Below are 21861 nucleotides of genomic sequence, written 5' to 3'. Positions count from 1 at the left end.
CTAGAGCAGGTCAGCCTTCCACTGCGAGAGGATCTCGTGCGTGACGCCCCCGCCCCCGCAGACGACGACCACGACCGTCTCGAAGCGCCGCAGCGCCTCGCGCTGCCGCGGCGAGTAGGCGAGCGCGAGTGCCGCGCCGCAAGCCGGCTCGACGAGCACGCGGTGGTCGTCGAGGAGCGAAGCGCACGCGCCGACCGCCTCGGCGTCGGAGACGGTGTACGCCTGCCGCGCGGGCGGGTTGGTGTGTGTGCGGCCGGCTGGATCGTGGGCGTGCGCACGGGCTGCCTCGGTACCAGACCACGTGACACCGCTGCCACCCGTCTGCGCCTCTCTCCCTACTGCCCTGCGCGCCTCCGTCGGCTGGTCGTCTCGCGCCATCTGGACGGCCGAGCTCGAGGCGGACAGCGCGCCTGCAGGTCAGAGGCCCCTAGGTCTCGGGGCGCGCCTCCGGAGTCTCCTCCCCTCGCGCTCAAGCGGCGGCGCCGAGCGAAGTGGCGACCGAAGTGATGCCGGCGAGGGTGACCGGCTCCCCGGCGGCGAGCGCCTTTGCGAAGCAGGCCGCCCCGTCCGTCTCCGCGGTGAGCACCGTCGTCTCGCTCCAGCCGTGCCTGCAGCCCAGGGGCGCAGCTTCAGTTGGGCAAAATGCCACACACGCACCACCCTCCCTCCCCCACCCTCCGCCCTCCCGCCTCTGCAGCCCTCGCAGGACGCCGCACAGCAGTCCTCCTCCGCCCACGCTGACGACGATGGCGTCGGGCCGCACGCCTTGGATGGGAGGGGCGGGCGGTGGCGGAGGGCGAGGCGGGGGAGGGGAGGAGGGGAGGAGGGGAGGAGGGGAGGAGGGGAGGAGGGGAGGAGGGGAGGAGGAGAGGAGGAGGGGAGGAGGAGAGGAGGAGAGGAGAGAAGGAGAGGAGGCGAGGAGAGGAGGAGAGGAGTAGAGGAGGAGGAGAGGCGAGGAGAGGGCCGGCCTGCTGCTGCGATCTCGTCGATGATGGACGAGTGGCCCTCCCACAGCAGCGGGTCGTCGTACGGCGGCACGTACGCAGCCGCCCCGCCCGACGCGCCGACGAGCTCTGTGGCAGCCGGCGGCCACGGCGGTCGGCTCTGGCGGGCAGGCGGCGGCGGCGGCGGCGGCGAGAGCGAGGCGAGAGCGATGAGCGAGCGTGCGGATGTGGCTCCGGATCGCGGCGCGCACCTCGAGCGAGTTCGTCCGCCGCGTTCCAGTTGGCGCCGTGCACCTCCACCTCGGCTCCGTGCGCGCGCATCTTTTCAATCATGATTGGCTTTGTGGTCGTCGGCACGACCACCCGGACGCGCATGCCTAGCTTGCGGCCGGCGGCAGAGGCGGCGAGGCCAGCGTTGCCGCCGGAGGAGGAGATGAGGTCGGTGACACCACGCGACTGCAGCGCTGCGCACATGTAGGCCATCCCGCGGTCCTTGAAGGAGCCGCTCGGCTGCAGCGCGTCCATCTTGAGCAGCACTTGGCAGCCGGTGGCGGCCGAGAGCGGGAGCGACTCGACGAGTGGCGTCTGGTGCGTCAGTCCATGCGGCAGCTTGATCGCAGGCACGATCGGCGCTGCCCTCGCCAGCGTGGCGAGAGGTCGCAGCGTCGTTCGCGGACGCAGCGTCGACAGCGGTAGGCTGAACAGCACCGCCATGGGGCCGGGAGGGGTGAGTCTGAGAAAAAAATCCGCCGTCTTGGGATCCCTCCTCGCGAAGAATCGCTACCCACCTCTCTGGAGCCGTCGCGGGGCTGTGAAGGCCCGTAAAGAAAGACCCTCGCCCGCCGGTTTGACCGTGACATCGGACTTGACCGCCGCTCTAGCAGCAACACACGTAGCATATACCCTTCATATGCGAGCTTCCGCTCTCCTTCTGGCCTCCCTCGCCGCAGCCCTTGCTGCTGTGGCGTTCACGGGCGTGTGCAGTCTGTTGCGTGCAAGATACGTCTACTCTGGGCTCGCCATAACGTGGCCGGCGGCAGCATTGGTTGGACTGCTCTTTAGGTTCTGCGCTCAGATCGTTCGCAGCCACCAGGAGACAGCCGCTGTCCCGAGAGGGCGATGCTCGGGCGCGGGCAGCGTGGGCACTGGCAAGGATACTGAACTTGATTGGCACGAGGCTGCGCCTGAGCACAGAATCAACGCGATGCCGTCAACGGATGAGGTAATGCGAGGTCCTGGTTCGGAGTCGGCGGAGCCAGCAAAGGAGGATGCGGAGGGGGGTGGGGCGCGGGAAGAGCAACGGGATGCGCGACGAGTGGTGCGCAAGGTGAAAATGGGCGGCCCCAAACCGTGCGACGTGTGCGCGCGTGACGTCGACCTGCTGGTGCGCTGCCAGGCCGACGCAAGCAATCAGCAGTGGAGGATGGTGTGTGGCCGCTGCTGGAAGGCGGTCGCAAAGCAGAATCCACACTATCGGTACGGCGGGCTGTGGCGCCGCGCTCGATGAAAGGGAGTGGACGAATCGGAGCTCCACGCTGGCGGTGCCGCGCTGAGATAGACCCCGGTCGCCCCCCGCTGTGCGCGCTGTGCCCCGCCGCTTTCAGCGCGGTGGCTCCCTCTCGCGTCTCGGCACACTCTCCCGGCGCGCCGCGGCCGCGCGTGCTGTGGCGTGTGGGGTGTGGCGTATGTGGCGGCGCACACGCGCATCGTTTCTGGATTTCGAAGCGAACTGCTTACGTTGCTCAGTAGACGGCATTGCCTATTTGCCTTGGATCGACTCATTTCTGATTTTGGTCTCTCTCTCTCCCGGTCTCTGTCCAAACTGCGCCGCGGTCCCGCGGAGAGCATATTTGTGCCAGCTTTTCTGTGCTGCTCGCTCAGAGCATCTCCATGGTGAACTCCTGCGCCTCAACGCGCGTGCAGCCGTCGATCGCCCCAAGCTTCGCGAGGAACTCCGCCTCGGGCTTGAACTCGTCTTCCTTCCAAGCTCCGTGGTCATCCGCGGGCTGGTTGACGATGACCTTGAAGTCGCCGCAGCCGCCGCACACCACGCGGGTCACTTCGGCGTTGGGAAGCGCCTTGAGCGTAGGGAGATACGCTTCCAGGAGCGCCTGTGCGGCCTTCAGCGCCGCCGATTCGCCCGGGCCGCCGTCTGCGCCCATGGCGTACTTGCAGCGCCACTCGCGTGCAACCTTTGTGAAGGCCACACCCGTCGAGCCGATCTCCGGCATGTTCCTGAACGCAGGGGGATTCTGTCGGGAGACACAAAAGCGACCTGTGTGTACTGTGTTAGTGCCAGTGCGCGCCAGTATCCGAAACGTGTGGCTACGGCTTGCGACCCGAGATCAGATGGGAGCTGGCTCACAGAGCCAGACGCGTAGGAAGTGCAGCGCCGGTTCTAACTGCGTGGGATGCTAGAGCAGAGCAACCTCGGCTTGTGGCTGCGATGCTCGGACGTGCACAAAAAATACCGGGATTTTTTTTGAATTTGCCTCTAGTTCGTTACCCTTTACACGACCCACGACCTCCCCTCTTCACGTAAACGCACAACCCCGGGCCCGAAATCGCACAGAGTCACGCAACACATTCGCTGTATCTACTCAGCAGCTCCGCTTACATGTACACTTACCTGTGAACGATATCGGTGTCGAAACACCGCTCTGACAGCGCTCACAGCTACGGGGTCCCACCAGGCCGCTGCCACTGTGATTTTTTCCCTGTGTCTTGATTTGCCAAGAACAATAACCCCCACCCCCAATCCCGCTAGGGTGGGCGTGCTTTCACAGCCTCACGAGAGTAACAATAACCCCAAGCAAACAAACACGGGGAACCTCCCTCTCCGTCAGAGTTCGCTCCCACTGAGGCCTCCGCTTTTTATTTCGCAGAGGCCCCTTATAGCTTATTGTATAAGGGAGAGCGAGACTCATCATTTAGAGAATGTGGGAGGACCGAGCCCGGGACCGCGTGAGCGTTGCATTTCTGCCCTCGCTCACACGCGCGCTTAGAGTTATGCGACGCTACGGTGGAACTCGTGTTTAATTGAACAAGGCTGACCCCTACCCCTCTCGGTGGGCTTGCAGGTAGGGGGTTCGGGTAATAAGGTGCATCGGGGTCGGCGGGCGTGCCAAGGAGAGATACCCGCTTCGGCCGTTTAGTTGCGAACTCCCTTTCCCCTCGGCGGCCTTCTGTCTTGCCCCGGCTGGGTGTGTGACGGCTGCCGTTCCTTCGTCCGGCTGTTCGTACCTGTTCGTGCGTCAGGTGTGGGTGTGTTTTGGCCAGTGCCGTTCCTGCGTCCGGCTCTGGGAACCTGTTCGACTGTTCGTGCGAGAGGTGAGTGGATGTGTGTGGGATTTCTGCCGTTGAGCTGTGCCGTTCCTGTGTCCGGCTATTCGTGCCTTCCGTTTTCGGACATCGGGCAGGAGATCGTGGCTCGCGCGAGAGCCGAGGGGCGGGAGACGTGGATCTCGTTTCTGATTTCGATTTGGAGCACTTGGAGCACTTGGAGTGCAGTCATTAACCGCGCATCCAGGGCCGATTTTGGTCACTTTTCTTTTTTCTCCGTTGGGCTCAGACCCCAAAAGGCAACCCACTGATGCTGGGGAGGGTGACGCAGTGTAGTACGCAGTTCCTCACATGCGGATGGGGGAGAGGATGCCCCCGTATAGAGCCGTAGCGGCTAACTATGCGGGTGCATCCTGTCTCGCTTTGGGGGCGGTCGACGCCGTGCGGGGAGAGCGGGCTGGCCGCAGGGCGGACGCTCGCTCCCCGGGCGCTGCGGGTACGCTCGCTGGGCGGAGGGGCGCTGGCCGCTGGGCGGACGCGCCCCCTCCCCGAGGGGTGGTGCCTCTCAGAGGCGATGGTACCAGTACCACTGGTATGGTCTAGTGTGCTCTGTGTGCAGCGCTGCGCTGGAGTGCGATGCGCGCGTGCTGTGCGCGTGTGCGTGTTGGATTCGCGCGTGAGTCTGCGTGTGCTGCGCGCGCGTCGGCGTGTGCTATGCGCTGTGCTCTGCTGTGCGCCCTGTTTGTGTAGCTGTGAGGCGCAGCCTTGGCTGGGAGGGCTGCGCGGTGGGCTGCGGCGTGCTGCAGGTGGTCGTGCGCCTGCCTGATGGTGTGCGGCGGCCGCGCAGCCCGCTCGACCGGGCCGTCGGCGGCCCAGGGGGCGAGCATGCCAATGCGCGCTGCATGTGAGGCTGCTGCGCGGCTGGCGCGCAAGTTTCCGTGCGGAGAGGGACGCGCGCATGTGTTCACGCTGCGGGCGCGGGCGGGCGCGGAGGGCGGCGCGGTCTCACCGCGGTCCGTCGCCGGTTGGTCTTCGGCGTGTCGAGGGCGGGCGTGCACGAGGGCTTGCCGCCATCGCGTGCCGCGAAGGAAAAAGAATTAGATGTGTGTCCCGTAACAATAACCCCAAGGGCGAGCGCGCCAAGAGCTCGAATGAGCGTCGCGCAGGAGGGCATGTTCGACATGCGCGACCCTCCGGCGCGCGTGGCCGCGACGCTGCCCGGCCTGACCTCCACCGCGCCGTACGAGTACTACTCTGGCTACCTCAACGCTGGCACTCCGCCGTCGGGTCGCGGCGTCGCCTTCTTCCACTACATCTGCGCGATGGCGCCGGACTGGAAGGAGAAGCCGCTCTCGATCTGGTACAACGGCGGCCCGGGCGCGCCGTCCACGTTTGGGCTCTTCCAGGAGTTTGGGCCCTTCCTGCTGACCTCGGACTCGTATCGCACGGCGGAATTCCGTGCGACCAAGGTGCCGACGCCGCTCTTCAACGCGTGGACGTGGGCCAACGTGACGAGCCTCTGCGAGATCGACTCTCCCGCTCCGATGGGTGCCTCATACTGCACGATGGGCAACGGCAGCGCCACCAGCCACGGCGGCCCGAGCGGAGACCCGTACACCTGCGGCCCTTGGACGGACAAGTCGACGGCGAAGGCCAACCACCGCGCGCACGCCGCCTTCTTCCGCGACGCCTTCCCCGAGTTCGAGGCTTCGCAGCAGCCGGTGACGCTGGTGGGCGAGTCGTACGCCGGCGTGTACGTCCCTCTCTTTGCAAACGAGTGGCTCGACGACCCGATCACCGGCCCTACCGGCAGGCCGATCCACTTCAAGGGCTTCGCGGTGGGCGACGGCTTCCCGGCCTGCATCCCGCAGCCGGGCAGGCCGGTCGACTGGTGCGTCAACCTGCGGGAGGTCGAGTTCTTCAAGTACCCCAACGCGCTGCCCGGGCCGCACTGGGACGTCGAGTTCTTCCACGGGCGCGAGATGCAGCCGAGATGCAGCCGAGGTGCATCCGAGGTGCAGCCGAGGTGGTGACACCTGACACGGCACCGCGCCTCAGGCACTCGCAGATGTCCGAGGAGCTGTACGCGCGCATCGTCGGCGGCGGCTGCAGCGAGGCGGAGCTCAAGGGCAAGGCTGCGCCGCAGCCGCTCAGCGCCGGCTGCCTGTCTCTGATGGAGGAGATGAGTCGCGAGGTTGGCTTCTTCTACGCCTACAACCTCTTCGAGGCGTGCCCCGAGGAGGTGCCCAAGAGGAGGATGACGGCGGGGGCGACGAGGCCGCGCTCACGCGCGCGCGTCGCCATCGACGCCGCGACCGCCGCCTCGCTGATCCCGCTGACCGCCGCCCCGCTGCCAGCCGCGCCCTCGCCCGGCGACGGCGACACTGGCCTGGGCGCTCCGTGCCTCGGCTCGGCGATGAACGACTACTTTTCGCTCAACGCCACCAAGGCGGGGCTCGGCATCCCGTTGTCGAACAACTTCATCGTCCTTGACAACGGGATCGGCATGAACTACACGACAGATTCGGCCTTCGTCGGCTTCGCCTATGAAAAGGCGATCCGGGCGGGCAAGAGGGTCCTCATCTACGAGGGCGACTCGGACGACTGCGGCCTGCAGACGGCGCCGATCGAGCAGATCTGGGTGCCCTTCTTCGGCAACGGGACCGGCACGTGGACGCCGATGGGGCCGCTCGGCACGCCCGCCTCCACGCCCCTCGGCCTGCCGCTCACGCAGCCGTGGCGGCCATTCGAGGTGCTGCCCAGAGGGAGGCGCGTGCAGGGAGGCTTCTCGATGGCGTGGAACGGCGGCCAGGTCCGCTTCGTGTCGGTCCGCGGCGCGGGCCACCTGCTGCCGCTCTACCGACCCGCCGCCTCCTTCACGATGATGAGCGCCTTTCAGGCCGACGAGCCACTGCCGCCGCCATTCTACCCGCCGCCGCCGAGAGAGCAGGCGGCGCGGCGGGCGGTGTCGTAGTCTATGACCGTATGAGAGAGAGCTCTCTCAGAAAAACGGACGATTTGCTCGCCAATAAGCAATATTTTTGCACCACCGCACGAGACGCCTGTGTGTGATCACACGAGACCGATAGACGCGACGCCGCCGCACTCCTCCTCTGTCAACACCGCCTCCACCGCTGCCACCGCCACACTCCTCGCCGCCGCCGCCGCCGCCTTCCTCTCTTTCTTTGATCGCGGCGCGCCCTGCGGAAGGCCGGCCCGTTCTAGGATCTCTGGCAGCGAGCCAGGGACAAACTCTGCGGCTCCGGCCCGCAGGGTGGACGTGCCTGCTGGCGTGCGCCGCCCGTCCATGTCGCCCGCCTTCCACTCACCATCGTAGACCCCGCCGTCAGCGTCCCTCCCCAGCTCGTCGCTCCCCACCTCCAGCGTGCCGATCGCCCACGACCCTGCGTGCGCCTTTCGCCACGCAGTCATATCGTCGGAGCCGTCGGCGGGGACGCTATCCGCGCAGCTCAGGCCGTGGCTACGCCACGCGATGCGCGCGCGGCCGAGGTCGGCGAGGCGCGAGAGAAACCGCTCCTCGTTCCCGTTGCGCACGCGCCAGCACATGACCACGAGGCGGCAGCCGCCGCGGCCAATGAGAGCGCGGAGCGCCGCCTCGAGCGGTGCGAAGGACGTGTCGTCTGACGAGTAGATGACGTCCGAGGCGACGAGGACCTCGCTGCACCGGCCGCCTCGCCCGACGGCTTGCAGCACCTCCTCGAGCTGTGTCTCGCTCTCCCAGGCGTACTGCAGCGCGCGAAGCCGCGTAGCCTCGACGCCGTTGCGAGAGGCATTCCGCTGGATGAGCTTCGTCGCGCACGTGTCCCCGTCGGTGGAGACAACGTGCAGGCCCAGCTTTGCTAGCGCGATCGAGACGAGGCCGCACCCGGCGCCGAGCTCGACGGCCGACGAGAAGGAGGCGAGGAGCTGCTGCGGGCGCCTCTCGCGGCAGCACCAGTCGGCCAGCTCCTCGCTCGCGCCCCAGACCACCCTCCCGGTCGCGTCGCCCGCTCGCACGGAGGAGCCGTTCACACTCGCTTCGCCGATGCAGATGCAGCCGCAAGGGAGGCGGATGTAGCGGCGGCCGGCAGCGCCGTGCTCGCCGTCGCTTGTGTCGCTGCTGCTGTACGCGGCGGCGGTGTCTGGCTCAGGCGCTCCCAAATATACACATTGCCTGCTCTGCTGAGGGGAGGGGCCGGGCTCATAGCCCCCCGTCATGTACAGTGAGACGTATAAACGAACGGACGTCGGCGCAACTTCTCGTTGGCAGTTGCGTCGCGGTCGTGCCAGCCGATTTCAGTCGCGCGACTCGCAACTGCACTCAACTACATGCAAACAGCAATTTAAAAATAACAGAGTACACGCCGCGAGAGCGCGCACACCCCAGGGCTAGGGCTCTCTAGCCCGTAACCCGACCCCAATCGTCCGGCCTCTGGGTGCGCTTCTTAGCTCCCCGGCCCTATGCCGGCGTGCGGCTGCCGTCTGCACTCCAAGTGCTCCAAGTTATCGCCCCGCGCGGCAGCCAACGAATACCGTTGGCAAAACAAAACAAACAATCTCTCTCCGTTGGCGCGTTGCGGCACAAGAAACGCGGAGTGCGAGAGATTTTTAGCAATACCAAATAACTCCCTAACACTCACACGTCATTTGGGGCCTGGAGCCCTTTTCGCTTTTGTTCGGAGTGTGTCATATGGGGATGGGGTGTGTATAGGTACATCGAGATTTCACGCAAAGAAAGACACATAGCTGATAGCAAGTAAAGAGGGCAGCTCAGCGCGATTTCTTGCGCGGCTTGTCCCCTCTCCCCTTGTCCTTGGCCTTGCCGCCGCCGCCGAGCTTGCGCTTTTTCGCCTCGCCCTCCTTGGAGGAGCGCACGCTCAGCACGCCCGTGACGGGGCCGCCCCTGCCGGCCAGCGCCTCCTCCCAGTCCTCCTCTGTGCCCTTGATCTCGTAGCGCGCGAGCGCGCCGTCCTCGAGCCACTCCTGCTGCTTGCGCGCCGCCTCGTCCTGCATCTTGGCGAGCGAGGCGTCGGCGCCCTGCTGCAGCTCGTCGCCCAGCTGCACGCCGCCGAGCGGCTGCAGGTGCGCCGACGCCTCGCGCGCCGCCGACGGGGCGGGAAGGGACGCCTCCTCCGCCTTGGCCGCCTCCGCCTGCAGCGGTGCCACCAGCTTGCGCATCAGCTTGTTGAAGAGCGCGAGCAGCTGCGAGACGGGCAGGCCGAGCTCGGCGGAGAGGGAGTCGAACGTGGCGCCTGTGTCGCTCGTAGCGCTCGGGGTCGGGGCGTGCGACGGTGCGACGGGGCGCGGGGGTGCGACGGGGTCGGGGCGAGTGAGCGTGAGGCCGTGCGAGGCGGCGGGGAGGCACGAGGCGGCGGGGCGGCGGTCGCCTTGCAGTCCGACGCCGACGAGGATCGCGGCCTGCACCGACGAGAGCGGCGTGAGGAGCGCGCCGCTGAAGCGCAGCCGCGCGAGCAGCGGCACGAGGTCGAGCACGAGGTGGTGGTCGACGAGGGAGCGCGAGTACGACGAGAGCCGCTTGAGGTCGTACGCGCCGAGCACGAACTCGAGCTGCTCCGCCGTCGGCGCGCGCGCCTCTGCGGGCTGCAGCGTCGGGTCGAGCAGCGAGAGGGCGAGCGCGGTGGGCATCTCGCGCAGCGCGCCGCCGAGCAGCGCGCTCAGCCGGCGCCGGAAGTCGCCGACGTACAGCGGCAGCCAGTCGGCGGCGGCGAGGGTCGACATCTCGCGCTGCGAGCCGTCGAGCGCCTTGAGGACGATGGCGGTGTGCTCGCCCGTCACCTCGTTCTTGGTCTGGCGCAGGTAGACGGGCCGGAAGCCGCCCTTGTGCCAGAAGCCGTACAGCGGCGCCGTGATGCCGAACGAGGCGCCGAGCCAGTGGAGCGGCTCGGGCGGCCGCTGCTCGAGCGTGAGCAGCAGGGGCGGCAGCTTCGCGCGCGGCGCGATCGTCTCGTGCAGCAGTCCGCCCGCGGTGGCGCCGTCGGCGCCTGCGCCTCCCGCGGCCGCGCGCGGCGCAGCCGCCGCGGGCGGCTTGAGGGGCCGCACGTCGCCCTGGTAGTAGTGGGTGAGCAGGTCGAGGGCGCGCGAGCCGTAGCCCATCCGGGCGAGGTCGGGGTGGACCGCCACCCGCACGACCCGCGCGCCCGAGAGCGAGGCGAACTCTGGCTCCTGGAACTGCTGCGAGACGGTCCACGCGATGAGGTCGCCCGACGGCGTCTCTCCGCGCGCCATCGAGCGGCGGACCGACTCGTGCGAGATGTCGCCCTCGAGGCAGATCTGCACCACGGCGAGGATGTCGGGCAGGCGCTTGGCGTCCACGTCCACCTGTGTGTGGGGAGGGGCTCGAGAGGGCTCAGAGGGAAGGGTCCGAGGAGGTCGGGCAGCCGCTTGTCATCGTCGACCGGCCCGAGCAGCACGAAGGCCTGGTGGGCGGGCGCGTCCGAGAGGAGCTGCAGGTCGTTGGGCGTGTTCTTGTAGTGCGACGAGACGCAGAGCGCGAGCATGCGCTGCAGGAAAGCCTCCGACGCAGAATGGTACGAGAAGAGCGCGTCGCGGTCGACCCAGTACAGCTCGCACTCGGACGGGTGCGGCGTCGAGCGCACGGGCGGCAGACTGGTCGTCGCGTCGAGGCAAAGCAGCCCGTGCAGCCAGCGCTCGACGGGGTCGCCCTGCGCGTACCGGATCGGCTCCTCGAGGCTGACCTGCGGCGGGCAGTGGCACCGGCAAGCTGTGATGCCTGCAGGAAAAAGGGGACCGGGCGCCGCGCAGCCCCTCTCCGCCCCTCTCCGCCCCTCTCCACCCCTCGCCCCCCCCCCCACACACCCACCCACCCTCCCCCCCGGAGCCACGCGCCTCGCGCAGTGTGCGGCCGCCGAGCGCCGGGTCCTCGGCCAGGGCCGAGGCGCTGCCGCCGGCCGCCTCGCCGCCGGCCTGCGCCTTTGCGCGCAGCTGCTGGATGAGCTTGAGGGAGAGGGCGCGGCCGGTGCCCTCGTACCCGTTGACGGTGGAGGCCATGTAGACGAGGTACGGGCCGAGCAGCGCCCGCACCTGCGGCAGCGGGATGGCGGCTGCCTCGTCGATGACGAGCAGCTCCGCCTGCGAGAGCAGCGCCGCGTCGCTGGGCAGGATGTACTGGATGGTCTGCCGGTGCGCGCGGAAGATGTTGATCCGCACGACGGTATGCTTGAGCTCTGGGTTGGTCGACTCAACCTGCGTCGGCGGGAGGGGCGTCGGATGAAGCGGGCTCGACCTCGCTCGACCTGGAGGCGGCTCCGGGTGGGGGAGAGAGACAGGGAGTGGGCGAGGGGCGGCTCGCAATGGCACACGACGGAGAGACGGTTCGGCGAGCCCGGTCTCTTGGCGCATCTCGGCTGCATCTCGGCTGCATCTCGGCTACAGGTCGCACGATGGAGAAGTCGGCGTGCTCCTTGTACTCGAGCGCGTCGAAGCCCTTGAGCACAAACTCGAAGAGCGTGCGCAAGTTCTCGGGCGAGGGCGCCGTCACGAAGATGTTTGCGTAGCCGTACGCGACGGCGGCCGCGAGGGAGAGGCCGAGGGCGGCCGACTTGCCGCGGCCTCGCGCCGCGGTGAGCGCCACCGTGCAGCGGAGTGACTTGTCCGCCGCCGCCTCGACGAAGGTGAGGAGCGCCTTTGCCTGGTCGACTGTCCGCACGGTCTGCACGATCGAGCCGACCGGCTGCGTCTCTCGCAGCGACCGCTTCAGCTCGCGCAGCTCGGGTGAGTCGCTTCCCGCCGAGCCGGCGGCGGGGCGGCCCTCGGCCGCCTCCGCCTCGTCGCCGTCGGCAGGCACGCCCTTGGAGACGGGCGTGATGGCTGCGGCGTGCGACGAGATGGGCAGGATGTTGAGCTCGTCGTCGAGCACCTATGAATGATGAACCATGAGTCATGGGCCGTCGACCCGTGGTGCGCAGGGTGCTGAGCTCGTCGAGCACGAGGCAGGAGCGGCACGAGGCGAGAGAGAGGATGAAGCGCTCGTTGAAGCGCGGCTGCACGTCGGCGTGCGCCTGTGGTTCACACACCCTGTGGTTCACGCCTCGAGCTGTGGAGACACCCCACGCCCTGTGGCCCCGCCACGGCTGCGGCTGCGCCTCTGTGCGGAAGCGAGCGTGCGCGTCCATCGTCATCGTGTAGAGCTGGCGCAGCGAGTCCATCGACTTGAGAAGCATCACGACGATGCCGCCGCCCTGGAGCAGGCGGGGTGGCGCGGCGGTGAGGCGGTGAGTGGGCAGGAGGAGAGGCGGGAGCCGGCAGGCGGAGAGGGGGCAGGAGGATGGGGCAGGCGGAGAGGGGGCAGGAGGATGGGGCAGGCGGAGAGGGGGCAGGAGGACAGGCTGGAGGAGGAGAGGCGGTTGGCAGGCATTCTGTGTGCGACGACGCGCAGCCGCACGCGCATCGCCGCAGCATGGCGGGCGGCGGCGCGGCCGTGGCGGAATTTCCGCTTCGGGCTTGGATGAGCACGCAGCGAAAGGGAGGCGCTGCGCCCCGTGGCTGATGCCCAGCGAGTGGCGTGCGGCTGCTTGGCTGCAGAGCGGCGGTCGTGGGTGCGAGGCTGGCGCGAAGGCGTGGCGCGCCTCGACAGTCTCGACGGTGCGGGCCAGCACGTTTGGCGTCACCGCCTCGAAGTCCTGCAGCACGAGCATGCCGAACGTGTTGCCGAGCACCCGCGTCGTCTCGCGGTAGTAGCAGTACGTGATGGACGTCGAAGAGATGAAGAGCTCAAACGGGTCGTCCTTATCCGGATCGATGAGGCCACGCGCCGCCATTTTTTTTATGTGGCGCATACGCTTCTTGCGGTGTGTGGTGAAGCCGAGCTCCTTCTTGTAGCACCAGAGGACGGACGGGCGGGCCCGAACGGCGGCCTTGGAAAGCATGTAGTGCAGGTTCACGACCTGCTCGCGTGCGCTGTCGCCGACGATGACAAAGAGGCCGCGGTGGCGCAGCGCGACGGAGTTCTCGATGAGCGTGCGGACCCGCGCGTCGACCTTCTTCCGCATCGTGCCCTGGCTCGTCCCTGGCTCGTGGCCGCGTCGCCCGTGTGCCGCGGCAAATAAAGAATTCCGGATGCAGGGTCCGTTGTGTTTATTTATTTATTCCAACAAACAAAGACGACGAGGTGGAAACCGTTCTTGCGTTGGCCCGCTGCGCGATTCGATGCGTTGGGGGCGTTTGGACACGTCCCAACAACCGTAACGGCGTCCTTGTGGATGGGGTGCGGGGCCAGCACGCGGCGGCCGCGGCAGCCGCCGGACCTCGAGCCCGAGCGCGCGCCTCCGCCAGAGAGCCCATCCAAGGTCGACGAGACCGCCGCCGCAGCCGACCAGGGCGATCAACTGCCAAGCCCGCGGCCAAAGGCAGCTGGGCCTGGGGACGGAGCCACGGTGCAGGACGACTGGGACGACTGGGACGAGGAGGAGGCCGACGAGGCAACCGCTGAGGAGGCGGAGGTCTCGGCAGTGCGCGTGGTGCAGCCGTCGGGGGCAGTCGCCTGTGCAAAGGGCGGCGGCAGCGCCCTCCTCTGCGGCTCGGCGCTCGACTCGGCCGTCAACGCGCGGCTGTCCTGCACCTCTTGTGGGTACCGCGTGCTGAGGCTGCCGCACTCGCGCTGGGCGCCGGACGTCGACTACTACTGGATGCGGAACTTCTGTCCCGATGGGCGGATGCCCGGCCGCTGGGACGAGGACTTGGCCAAGCTCTGTGCAAAGCTGGTCGCTGACGACGAGGCGGCCGCCTACGCCTGCGGCTGCTCCTGGCAATCGGTGGTGGGGGAAAAGGAACTGGGCGGCGCCGGTGGAACGCCAGCGATGCCGCATGGTGGTGCACGCCTCGAAAATTGTGAGGCGCAGCTTCTGAACTGGGTCGTGTCATACTCATGAGGCCCCTGAGCCCTCTGTCTCGTGACAGCTGACACGTGAGTCCTGTCTGTATAGACACGCTGGTTGCGTCGTGTGTTTGTCTCCTGTTTGTGCGGTAGTTGAAAACCTCAGAGATCGCGCCGCCATTGTTTTGCACGTACGAGACAGGGACAGCAGCGCATGAGCGCAATACCAGCCTGTGACGAGTCGGGCTCCGGGTACCGGGAGTGCGGGAGAGGAGCGCAGCAGAAAGAGCCGAAAATCCCCCACAGAACGCGCCACAGAATAGTCTCTCAGCAAAGCGGCCCCGCACAGCGGCTCAATAAGCGCTGCCCCCGATGGCTCCTTGCACAGCGTCGATGCCCGCCTCCTCCCAGCTGATCTCGCCACTCGCACTGCCCTTCTTTTCATCCCTCAGGAATCCTCCACGTGCGCATGCGGCCAGACGTGGCGTGTGCTTCCTGGCTCGAGAAGGCACCGCCAATGTATTCTTCGCCGCTCGAATCAGAAAAGAACTTGGGGACTTGCACGATGTCGCCGACCGCCACGTAGTCGGTCGCAGAAGGCCTGGCCCTTGGCGCTTGGGTAGAAATTTTTAGGCAATACAAAACAACTCTAACACTTTGGTAACCTCTCCTCTATAATAAATAAATAGAGCAGAGCTAATAAATAAATAAATAAAACGGACAACTCAAGCTAGGGCTGGGTCGAGGACAGACACGTAGAGCAGACCTCTCCCTCTGAGTTCTTCCTCTTGTTCGCCTTCCGATGAGTGGTCATCCGACGGGCGCGGGGCCCGACCTCCCCTCCTAGCCTTTTTCAGCCGCGGCCCCGCCACCACCTCGTCTTCTCTGTCCCTACCGCTAGCTCTCAAAAAGAAACAAAAACACCCCCGTCACCACAGGAGGAGACAGGGAACAGGCCGGAGACAGAGCCAAGGGCATCTGCCCCCGCCACGCAGAGGAGCGCCACTAGCCAAGAGGAGAAGAAGAGGCCCATCGAGTCCCTGCGCCAGCCTCCCACAGTAGCACATCGCGACGCATTTTTTTCTGCGGCGCCTGCGTCTCTGCCTTCCGCTCGGCCGATGTATTGCTGCTCCAGCAAAGAACAAAACGTCCTGGAGCCGCACAGGGAGCCGCACGGCGAGCCTGGCGAACCCAGCGAGATTGGCGAGGGTCGAGAGACGGCGGATCCTGCGCCACAGCCGATTTGCAGGGCAGGAGCTCAAGAGCGGACGCCCCGCTTCCGCTCGTCTTGGGCGCCTTGCCCGCCCTCGTTCACGGACTCGCTAGGCTCCGCGCGGACGCCTCAACCCAGCTTCATCGCCGCGTCCGCGTACGAGCCGAGCTTCCTCGAGCGACTAATGGCTGGGCGGGTGTCCCGCTTCCGCTCCAGCTGGGCACCATGCCCGCCGTCATTCACGGACTCGCTCGGCTCCGAGGTCACGCCTCGTCCGAGCTTCATCGAGTCCGAGGGCTTTGATGTGCAGTACGATGAGCCGAGCTTCCTCGAGAATGCTCTCGCCAGGTGTGTGCCACCGTGCCTCCCGCGGTGTGTCGACGGCGTGGCGGAGCGGCTCTCCGCGCGCGACGCCGAGGCGGACAGGGCGCTCGAGAGGCGGGCCGGCGAGGCGTGGCAGACGCTGGCGTGCGGTCTGCTCGATCGCGAGCGCACGCAGGCAAGAGCGCCATACAAGCCCTTGCGCAGCCACGCCCAGCCGACTAACCAAGCGAGCACGGCGGACCTGCTCTCGATGCTCCCGCCGATGCGAGACGTAGCCTCGGCGGACCTCCTCAGCAGCATGCGCCTCTCCACGGTGAGAGGTAAGTGCGTGGATGAGCTCATCCAGTCGGACCCCTTTTCCACCGCCAGGGGACTGCATTGACAGCTTGTGGCAGCATTGCGCGTCGCGCACGTGGCGCGCGCGGCTCTCCCCGACCCCCTCCATTGGTGTGGTGGGAACTAAGAGGGTGGGGATAGAGTAGCTCGCCGCTCTTCGTCCTTATACTGGGTGTCGCGAGAGAGCTGCCCGTGGCGTGCTCAGAGCGGCGCCCGGCGGGCGCACGGCGCGCGCGGCGGCCGGCGCGCGCCGCCCCGCACACGCATGCGCACAACCAGCTACCTCCACGAACCACACACAACCTCAACCAGGCGAAAGACGTTGGCCATCAGTGCTCGAACTTTACCGGTATGAGACCGGTATTTGGTGATATTTTGATTAACTTTGAAGTGGTATATGGTATAGTGGTATGCGAAAAGTGGTATGCGGAGTGTTGATTAGTGTAGCGGCTGTGGGTGTGGTCCCAGGAGGCGAAGCCATGCAAAAGTGCGGGTATTACCCGGGTATACCTGGGTTTCTGCAGGTATACCCGCAAAATACCGGGTATTTTGCCGATTTCGCCGATTTAGCTACAAAAATGCACTCGGACTCGCTTTGGTTTCCGTGAGGCAGGTGGTATCCCATACCACTTTTTGATTAGTGCAGGCCTAGGGTTTGATTAGCCAAAAACTCCCATAGGCTAGTTCCATTTCACTGTGGCACAGCTCGCGTTACAAAACCTTGATTTTGACCACATTTGCGCACTATTGTACCTCTCGGTGCCTTCCAGAGGCAGCTGCGACCCCGCCGAGTAGACGGCGTCACACAGCAGGTGGCGCGGTGTGACGCCGTCCACTCAGCGGGGTCGCAGCAGCCTCTGCGCGTCCTGGGGAGGTACATTTGTTGCGCGCCGGAGACGACTCGACGCCGCTGAGATCGGAGATCAAGCTCGGACAGGTCGCACGTCGCTCCTTTGACGCCGACGTGACTCACCCGTGCAGATCACATCAGGACACGGTCTCGACACGCTCGGTACGACGCCTGCGACCCCTCTCGGGTCAGGTGGCACGACGCTCATCGCGCCTGCCAGCGCTGCCGTGCAGGTTGCCACGACGAGGTCGAGCACGCTTCTATACGCTCGCCGAGCCTTCCTTTCCATCCCATTAGGCAGCCTGGGAACGGTGGCGGTCAGAGGCAAAGCCTACGAGGGGTGGTGGAACCACATGTCACGGCTACTGCCGGCTCGACCCCACGATAGCCTCCGAAGGCTGACTTTGCGGCACCATCATCGGACGATGTCGACGAGTTGGGTCGCTCTCGCGGTAGCCAGATGACCTCCCATGCTAGTATCATCGGCTAGGGCCGCAGGAAGCGCGGGGGAGGGCGCTGGGAGCAACACGGAGCTCCGTTGGACGTTTTCAAGATTAGCGTGTCAGAGTGAAATGGAACTAGCCATACCGGTAAAGTTCGAGCACTGTTGGCCATATGGCGAAAGGGCCGAGAGGAAAGGGCCCCTGGGGGCGCAGGTGTCGTAATATCAGCGATCAGAGTACGCTAGCTCGTCAACCACATCCCCACCCGACGAGGCCGCACGCCTCCTCCTCCTCTCTTCCCCCCCCCCCCCCGCGCGGTTCTGACACACACTAGACGTGGCACGCAGCGCACACGTGGGAGAGACGAGACCCACACACGCCCCTAATAGTAATACGATCCAAACACACCGACACATCACACTCAAGCGCCCGCCGCCCCGCGGTAAACGATGTCGATCCTCACGCGCCACCCTGCCGCCGGAAGGCGGAGGCGAGCCACCCTCCCCACCCCGCGGGGGCCTGCCCCTCACTCGAGCGCACAACCATCGGCGCCCTCTCGCCGCGGCCCTGCGCCGCCTCCTCGCTGCCTGCCCCGCGCACGACGGCGAGGGGCACCATCACGGGGGTGGCCGTCGGCGGCTCGTGCGCCTGAAGCTCGTCGCCCCTCCGGCGCAGCCTTCTCGCAACGTAGCAGAGGACGAGCCCTCCCGCGCCGGCGAGCAGGCCGAGCGCATCTGCCGCGCCGAGGGCAGAGCGGAGCTGCGCCTCGAGGCGGTCGATCTGCTGCGCCCGCGGGGGGCGCGGGCCACGGTGCGCCGCCTCCCGCGCCGCCTCCCTCGCCGCCTCCCTCGCCGCCTCCGCCCGCTCCTCCCTCGCCGCCTCGCGCCGGGCGGCCTCGCCGCGCGCCGCCTCGCGCCGCGCCGCCTCGCGCTTCGCGACCGCCTCGGCGGCGAGGCGCGCTGCCTCGGCGGCCGCGTTCTTCTGCGCCGCGATCTCGGCCGCTCTCGCCGACATCGCACCCTCCTTAGGATCCTTCAGCTCCTTAGGCGATGCAGAGGGAGGCGGCGACGGCGACGGCGGTGGCGGTGGCGGCGACGGCGGCGGCGGGGACGGCGGCTGTGGTGTCGGTACGCCGGGTGGTGCAGGGTGGTGGTGGTGGCGGTCGTCAGCTCCGCACATATTGCAGCTGGCCGGGCAGCCCTCCGCCACTGTCATGCCTCTCAGGGATACGCTCGGCAAGTAACCGAGAACCTCCTCGAAGGTCTCCGCGCAGAGGCGATGCCGGCGGACCTGTAGGACGCTGCTGCAGTCGAGGTGGGTTCCGCATCGCGTCGCGTTGTGGCACGGCCATGGCCCGCCGTCGTGGCAGACCTCCCGCATCCGTCCGCAAAGCCGTTCGCGCGGCGTTCGCTTTGAGAAGTCGCGGATGCTAGCTGTGAAGAGAAACAAAGGCGCTGGTCGTCTCTCTGTCCCGCGTCCACCCACCCATACCGCGTCGGTGTCCAGTCCGAGCCAGCAGGGTGTTCTTCGCCTTTCTGCATGTGTGCATGTGCATGTATCAACCATCACGCGCCAAGTGGGAGGGAAGTGGACGGACGGGGCCCTGACTGAGCCGACCGACCTACCTAGCCGCCAAACGGACGGCATGGGGCGCCCAACGCGTGCCGGATTACTGTGCCTTCCCCGGGCACAGCCTTTCGGCTCGTGAAGGGTCGGTGCGTGTCGTGATCCCCTGGAACACCCGTACCCCGCCGCACCATCTCTCCGTCCCACGCTCGGTTGCTCAACCTTACCACAACCGGGAGGCGGCCAGGGCTCATAGACTCGGTCGAAAGACCCCAGATTGGCATCCATGCCTCTCTGGACAGGGTGGCCCGCCACGACGACCCCTGGAATTGCGACTCGCCGCTTTCCTCCCGCTGTGATTCTGTGTGAGGGCTCTGTGTGATCTGTGATCTGTAAGGGTCCGCCCGCAGGCGCATTTTGTATGCCGAGGCGGTGCCCGGTGCCGAGCGCAGGCAGAGCCCACTTGCACAGGTCGGACCTTGAGACAGCGTTGTAAATCCCTGGGCGAGGGTGGTGGTGGGGGGGGGGGTCCGGCGGCGGAGCAACCACCTCCTCCCGGCGTGCCGGGAGGCAGGATGTCATCCCCCGTGATCCAGACCGCCCCGTCGGAGGTAGACCACTCGTCTAGCCAATCAGCCTTATCTTAAGCGAGCGGTCTGGCCGTTGGAATGGCCGAGTTTGGTGTGGACTTGCGTCCTCGCATCGATCGTGGTGACTACAACAAGTACAAGTACAAGTACAAGTACAAGGAAGTAGCGTTTTGAACAGATCACCCACCCATGACCCACGTTCATCGGGAAGGGGGGGGTCTGTGACCTGCCTATTCGCCCGGCATGCGAGGGCTGTGTCTTGATCTGCTAACAACATACCTAAGATCAACCAGTCTCTCTCATGTGGGCATCCAGGGGGGGTTGCATGTTGCATGCACTGAGCTGACAAACACAAACTCTCTCTTGATCTATTGACTATTGAGATAGGAAAGTGGCCCTGTGTGCGGGAACTGCTAGCACGGAGATGTAGGTCGTTGACCCGTTTTATTGAGCTGTTGCGAGCTTGCGAGCGCTGTTAAATAAATCTCATAAATAAAACGGTCAATCTCTAGACGAGATGGGATTTCGGGACATGTGCATGTGCATGTGTCCCCGCCCTGCACGATCTTGGTGTGGAGGGATCTTCAATCCGTCCCCCCTCACCCTCGTCACAACCCGACACAGAAGAGCGGCAAGAGTTGGGGCTGCGGCTGCGGCTGCGGCTACGAGAGGGGCCGGGGTCGCGGGAGAGCCGCTGCGCAGCGCTGAGTTGCTCACTGAGGGTCAGCAGATTTTCCCCCCGGAGTGCACGAGTGCTGCGGCCCGTTTTCATCATGCGCACAGTCGCGAGGACGGGGGAGCAGCAGGAGGTTCTTTGCTGTCTGCTGTCTCGCACTGCGCGCAGCCGCGCTGCGGACTGCGCGCCAGCCCGTCCCCCGCCGCCCGGGGTGCTCGCCTGCTCCTTCCACTGCTCGGTGCCCACCAAAAGCCCCCCACGGTGCGTGCGCCGCCGCCGCCGCCGCGACGGGGTAATGGAAGTCTCTAGTCTTTTTTAGAGATTGAGAGCTTAAAGATTTGAAAGACTCCACTCGGGGCTACAGTGCTACCTAGAGATTTGAGACCAGAGATTTGAGACTTAAGACCTCACAGTCACTCGGCCTCCGGTGGGAGACTTTGAGATTAGAGACCAGAGACTTGAGGAATGAGATTTCCCACACCAAAAGGAATCTGCGGTCGAGTTCGCTCGAGATCCAAGATTTGAGACTGAAGATTTGGACGGCCTTCCAACCTAGAGATTTGAGAGCTGAGATTTGGAGATTTGCGGTGTGAATACTGACAAGAGCCTCGAAGCTTCTAGAAGGCTTGGGTGGGTTTGACCTGCAGGCAGGGAGATTGAGGTCTGAGGTCTGAGATTTGAGATTGAGATTTGAGATTGAGATTTGGGGCCCGGGGAGCCTGCGGCGCCATTCTAATCTGCGCTCCTCTTTATGGCCTGCGGCGCCTGGCTTGAGCTTGGAAGTGTAAATGAGTCCGCCAGGGCGGTCTGCAAGCACGGAGCGCGCTGTGCGCGCGGTCTACGCCGAATTAGATGAAAGGCTTTAGCCAGGCGTGGGACAGCGCATCCGCAAAGGCTCGACCAGCTGCGGCGGCTCGTCGGCAAAGGCCGTCCACTCCTTGGCGTACGGCTCAAAGCCGGTGTGCGAGTGGAGCATCTGCGTGTCGAGGCGCCACAGCATCTCGCCCTCAAAGATGATGTCTCGCGACAGCTGGACGTACTTGCGAGATGCGAGTCCGATCCATCGCGCCGTCATACGGCACCTGCTTGCCCTGAGCCAGCCGAGTTGACTCCTCGGCATATGAGAGGTTGTGCTTGGCGCGACAATTTGGACAGCGCTTGCAGTAGAGGAGCCCGTCAAAGCGCCCGTGCGTGCAGTATACGGTTGGATGGACGGGCTCGTCGCTGACCACAAGGCACGCAATCTGCGGGACCAGGTGGAGCGGCGTGGATTTCTCCTGCTCATGGAAGCGCTTGCGATCGAGAAGATCCACGAGAGCGCTGATGCCTGCCTCGCTCTCGATGCTGCTGACGAGGATGTTGATGGTCGTGGACGCGTGCTTTGTTTGCATGTCGGCAGCGATGAGCTCTGCGCGGTCGGGTGTGTCGACTGGGTAGCGGGCCATGCCGAGGAGAAGCGCGACGATCTCGTCCTCACTCTTGAGCGGCCACAGCTTCGTGGAGAACCGCCTCAGGCCGGCGGCGAGATGGACGGTGTCGGCGGCGCAAAGCATTGCAAGCCGAGCGTGCTGCTTTCAGTCTCAATCTCAAATCTCGAGTCACGCTGCCCCCTAGATTTTTCGGTCGTCCGCAAGCGATGTTTTTCGAAAATAAAGGCGAAGGAAGGTTGAGGAAGTTCAAAGCATTCTGCATCGAAAACGGAATCTCTCTTGCTTGGCAGTCTCAGTCTTACCCACCCCTCATCGAAATCTCAAACTCCCAAAGCGAAAAGCATTTAGGAATCT

General features: G+C 65.7%; 8 protein-coding genes across 8 annotated transcripts; 4 read left to right on the top strand and 4 right to left on the bottom strand.

Annotated features, from left to right (window-relative positions):
* Nucleotides 1-1196: 1196 nt before the first annotated feature.
* Nucleotides 1197-1532, bottom strand: EMIHUDRAFT_48423 (hypothetical protein; the record flags this gene model as incomplete). Its single annotated transcript, XM_005781026.1, has 1 exon — nucleotides 1197-1532. A coding segment is annotated over one exon (336 nt), but the record flags the coding sequence as incomplete, so codon positions are not given.
* Nucleotides 1533-1854: 322 nt separating this feature from the next.
* On the top strand, nucleotides 1855-2451 carry EMIHUDRAFT_234801 (hypothetical protein; the record flags this gene model as incomplete). Its single annotated transcript, XM_005781025.1, has 1 exon — nucleotides 1855-2451. One exon carries the CDS (start codon nucleotides 1855-1857, stop codon nucleotides 2449-2451), a length of 597 nt encoding a protein of 198 aa, XP_005781082.1.
* A 370-nt stretch (nucleotides 2452-2821) lies between these two features.
* Nucleotides 2822-3175, bottom strand: EMIHUDRAFT_114164 (hypothetical protein; the record flags this gene model as incomplete). The annotated part of the gene is made up of 1 exon (XM_005781024.1): nucleotides 2822-3175. The coding sequence occupies one exon, from the start codon at nucleotides 3173-3175 to the stop codon at nucleotides 2822-2824; it is 354 nt and encodes a 117-aa protein (XP_005781081.1).
* Nucleotides 3176-5361: 2186 nt separating this feature from the next.
* EMIHUDRAFT_468692 (hypothetical protein) lies at nucleotides 5362-7250 on the top strand. The gene is made up of 2 exons (XM_005781023.1): nucleotides 5362-6189; nucleotides 6285-7250. The coding sequence occupies exons 1-2, from the start codon at nucleotides 5378-5380 to the stop codon at nucleotides 7198-7200; spliced, it is 1728 nt and encodes a 575-aa protein (XP_005781080.1). The 5' UTR covers nucleotides 5362-5377; the 3' UTR covers nucleotides 7201-7250.
* Nucleotides 7228-8444, bottom strand: EMIHUDRAFT_234798 (hypothetical protein; the record flags this gene model as incomplete). The annotated part of the gene is made up of 2 exons (XM_005781022.1): nucleotides 7228-7288; nucleotides 7480-8444. The coding sequence occupies 2 exons, from the start codon at nucleotides 8442-8444 to the stop codon at nucleotides 7228-7230; spliced, it is 1026 nt and encodes a 341-aa protein (XP_005781079.1).
* Nucleotides 8445-8996: 552 nt separating this feature from the next.
* Nucleotides 8997-13255, bottom strand: EMIHUDRAFT_314847 (hypothetical protein; the record flags this gene model as incomplete). The annotated part of the gene is made up of 10 exons (XM_005781021.1): nucleotides 8997-9233; nucleotides 9291-9495; nucleotides 9592-10565; nucleotides 10643-10942; nucleotides 11064-11450; nucleotides 11647-11973; nucleotides 12052-12123; nucleotides 12194-12247; nucleotides 12311-12445; nucleotides 12839-13255. 10 exons carry the CDS (start codon nucleotides 13253-13255, stop codon nucleotides 8997-8999), a joined length of 3108 nt encoding a protein of 1035 aa, XP_005781078.1.
* Nucleotides 13256-13465: 210 nt separating this feature from the next.
* On the top strand, nucleotides 13466-14134 carry EMIHUDRAFT_234796 (hypothetical protein; the record flags this gene model as incomplete). Its single annotated transcript, XM_005781020.1, has 1 exon — nucleotides 13466-14134. One exon carries the CDS (start codon nucleotides 13466-13468, stop codon nucleotides 14132-14134), a length of 669 nt encoding a protein of 222 aa, XP_005781077.1.
* Nucleotides 14135-15476: 1342 nt separating this feature from the next.
* EMIHUDRAFT_234795 (hypothetical protein) lies at nucleotides 15477-15998 on the top strand (the record flags this gene model as incomplete). The annotated part of the gene is made up of 1 exon (XM_005781019.1): nucleotides 15477-15998. The coding sequence occupies one exon, from the start codon at nucleotides 15477-15479 to the stop codon at nucleotides 15996-15998; it is 522 nt and encodes a 173-aa protein (XP_005781076.1).
* Nucleotides 15999-21861: the final 5863 nt, after the last annotated feature.

This window comes from Emiliania huxleyi (genome assembly GCF_000372725.1).
Source record: "Emiliania huxleyi CCMP1516 chromosome Unknown EMIHUscaffold_209, whole genome shotgun sequence".
In the NCBI taxonomy this organism is placed as follows: domain Eukaryota; phylum Haptophyta; order Isochrysidales; family Noelaerhabdaceae; genus Emiliania; species Emiliania huxleyi.
The sequence above is the reverse complement of the archived record's forward strand: the minus strand, read 5'-3'. Positions and strand labels throughout refer to the sequence as shown.

What these genes read in the sequence shown, in the direction of transcription:
- EMIHUDRAFT_468692 (XM_005781023.1), top strand. Translation starts at nt 5,378, where the DNA reads ATGAGCGTCGCGCAGGAGGGCATGTTCGACATGCGCGACCCTCCGGCG. An exon ending in GGGCCGCACTGGGACGTCGA is followed by an intron (nt 6,190 to 6,284) that starts GTTCTTCCACGG and finishes ACCGCGCCTCAG; the next exon opens with GCACTCGCAGATGTCCGAGG.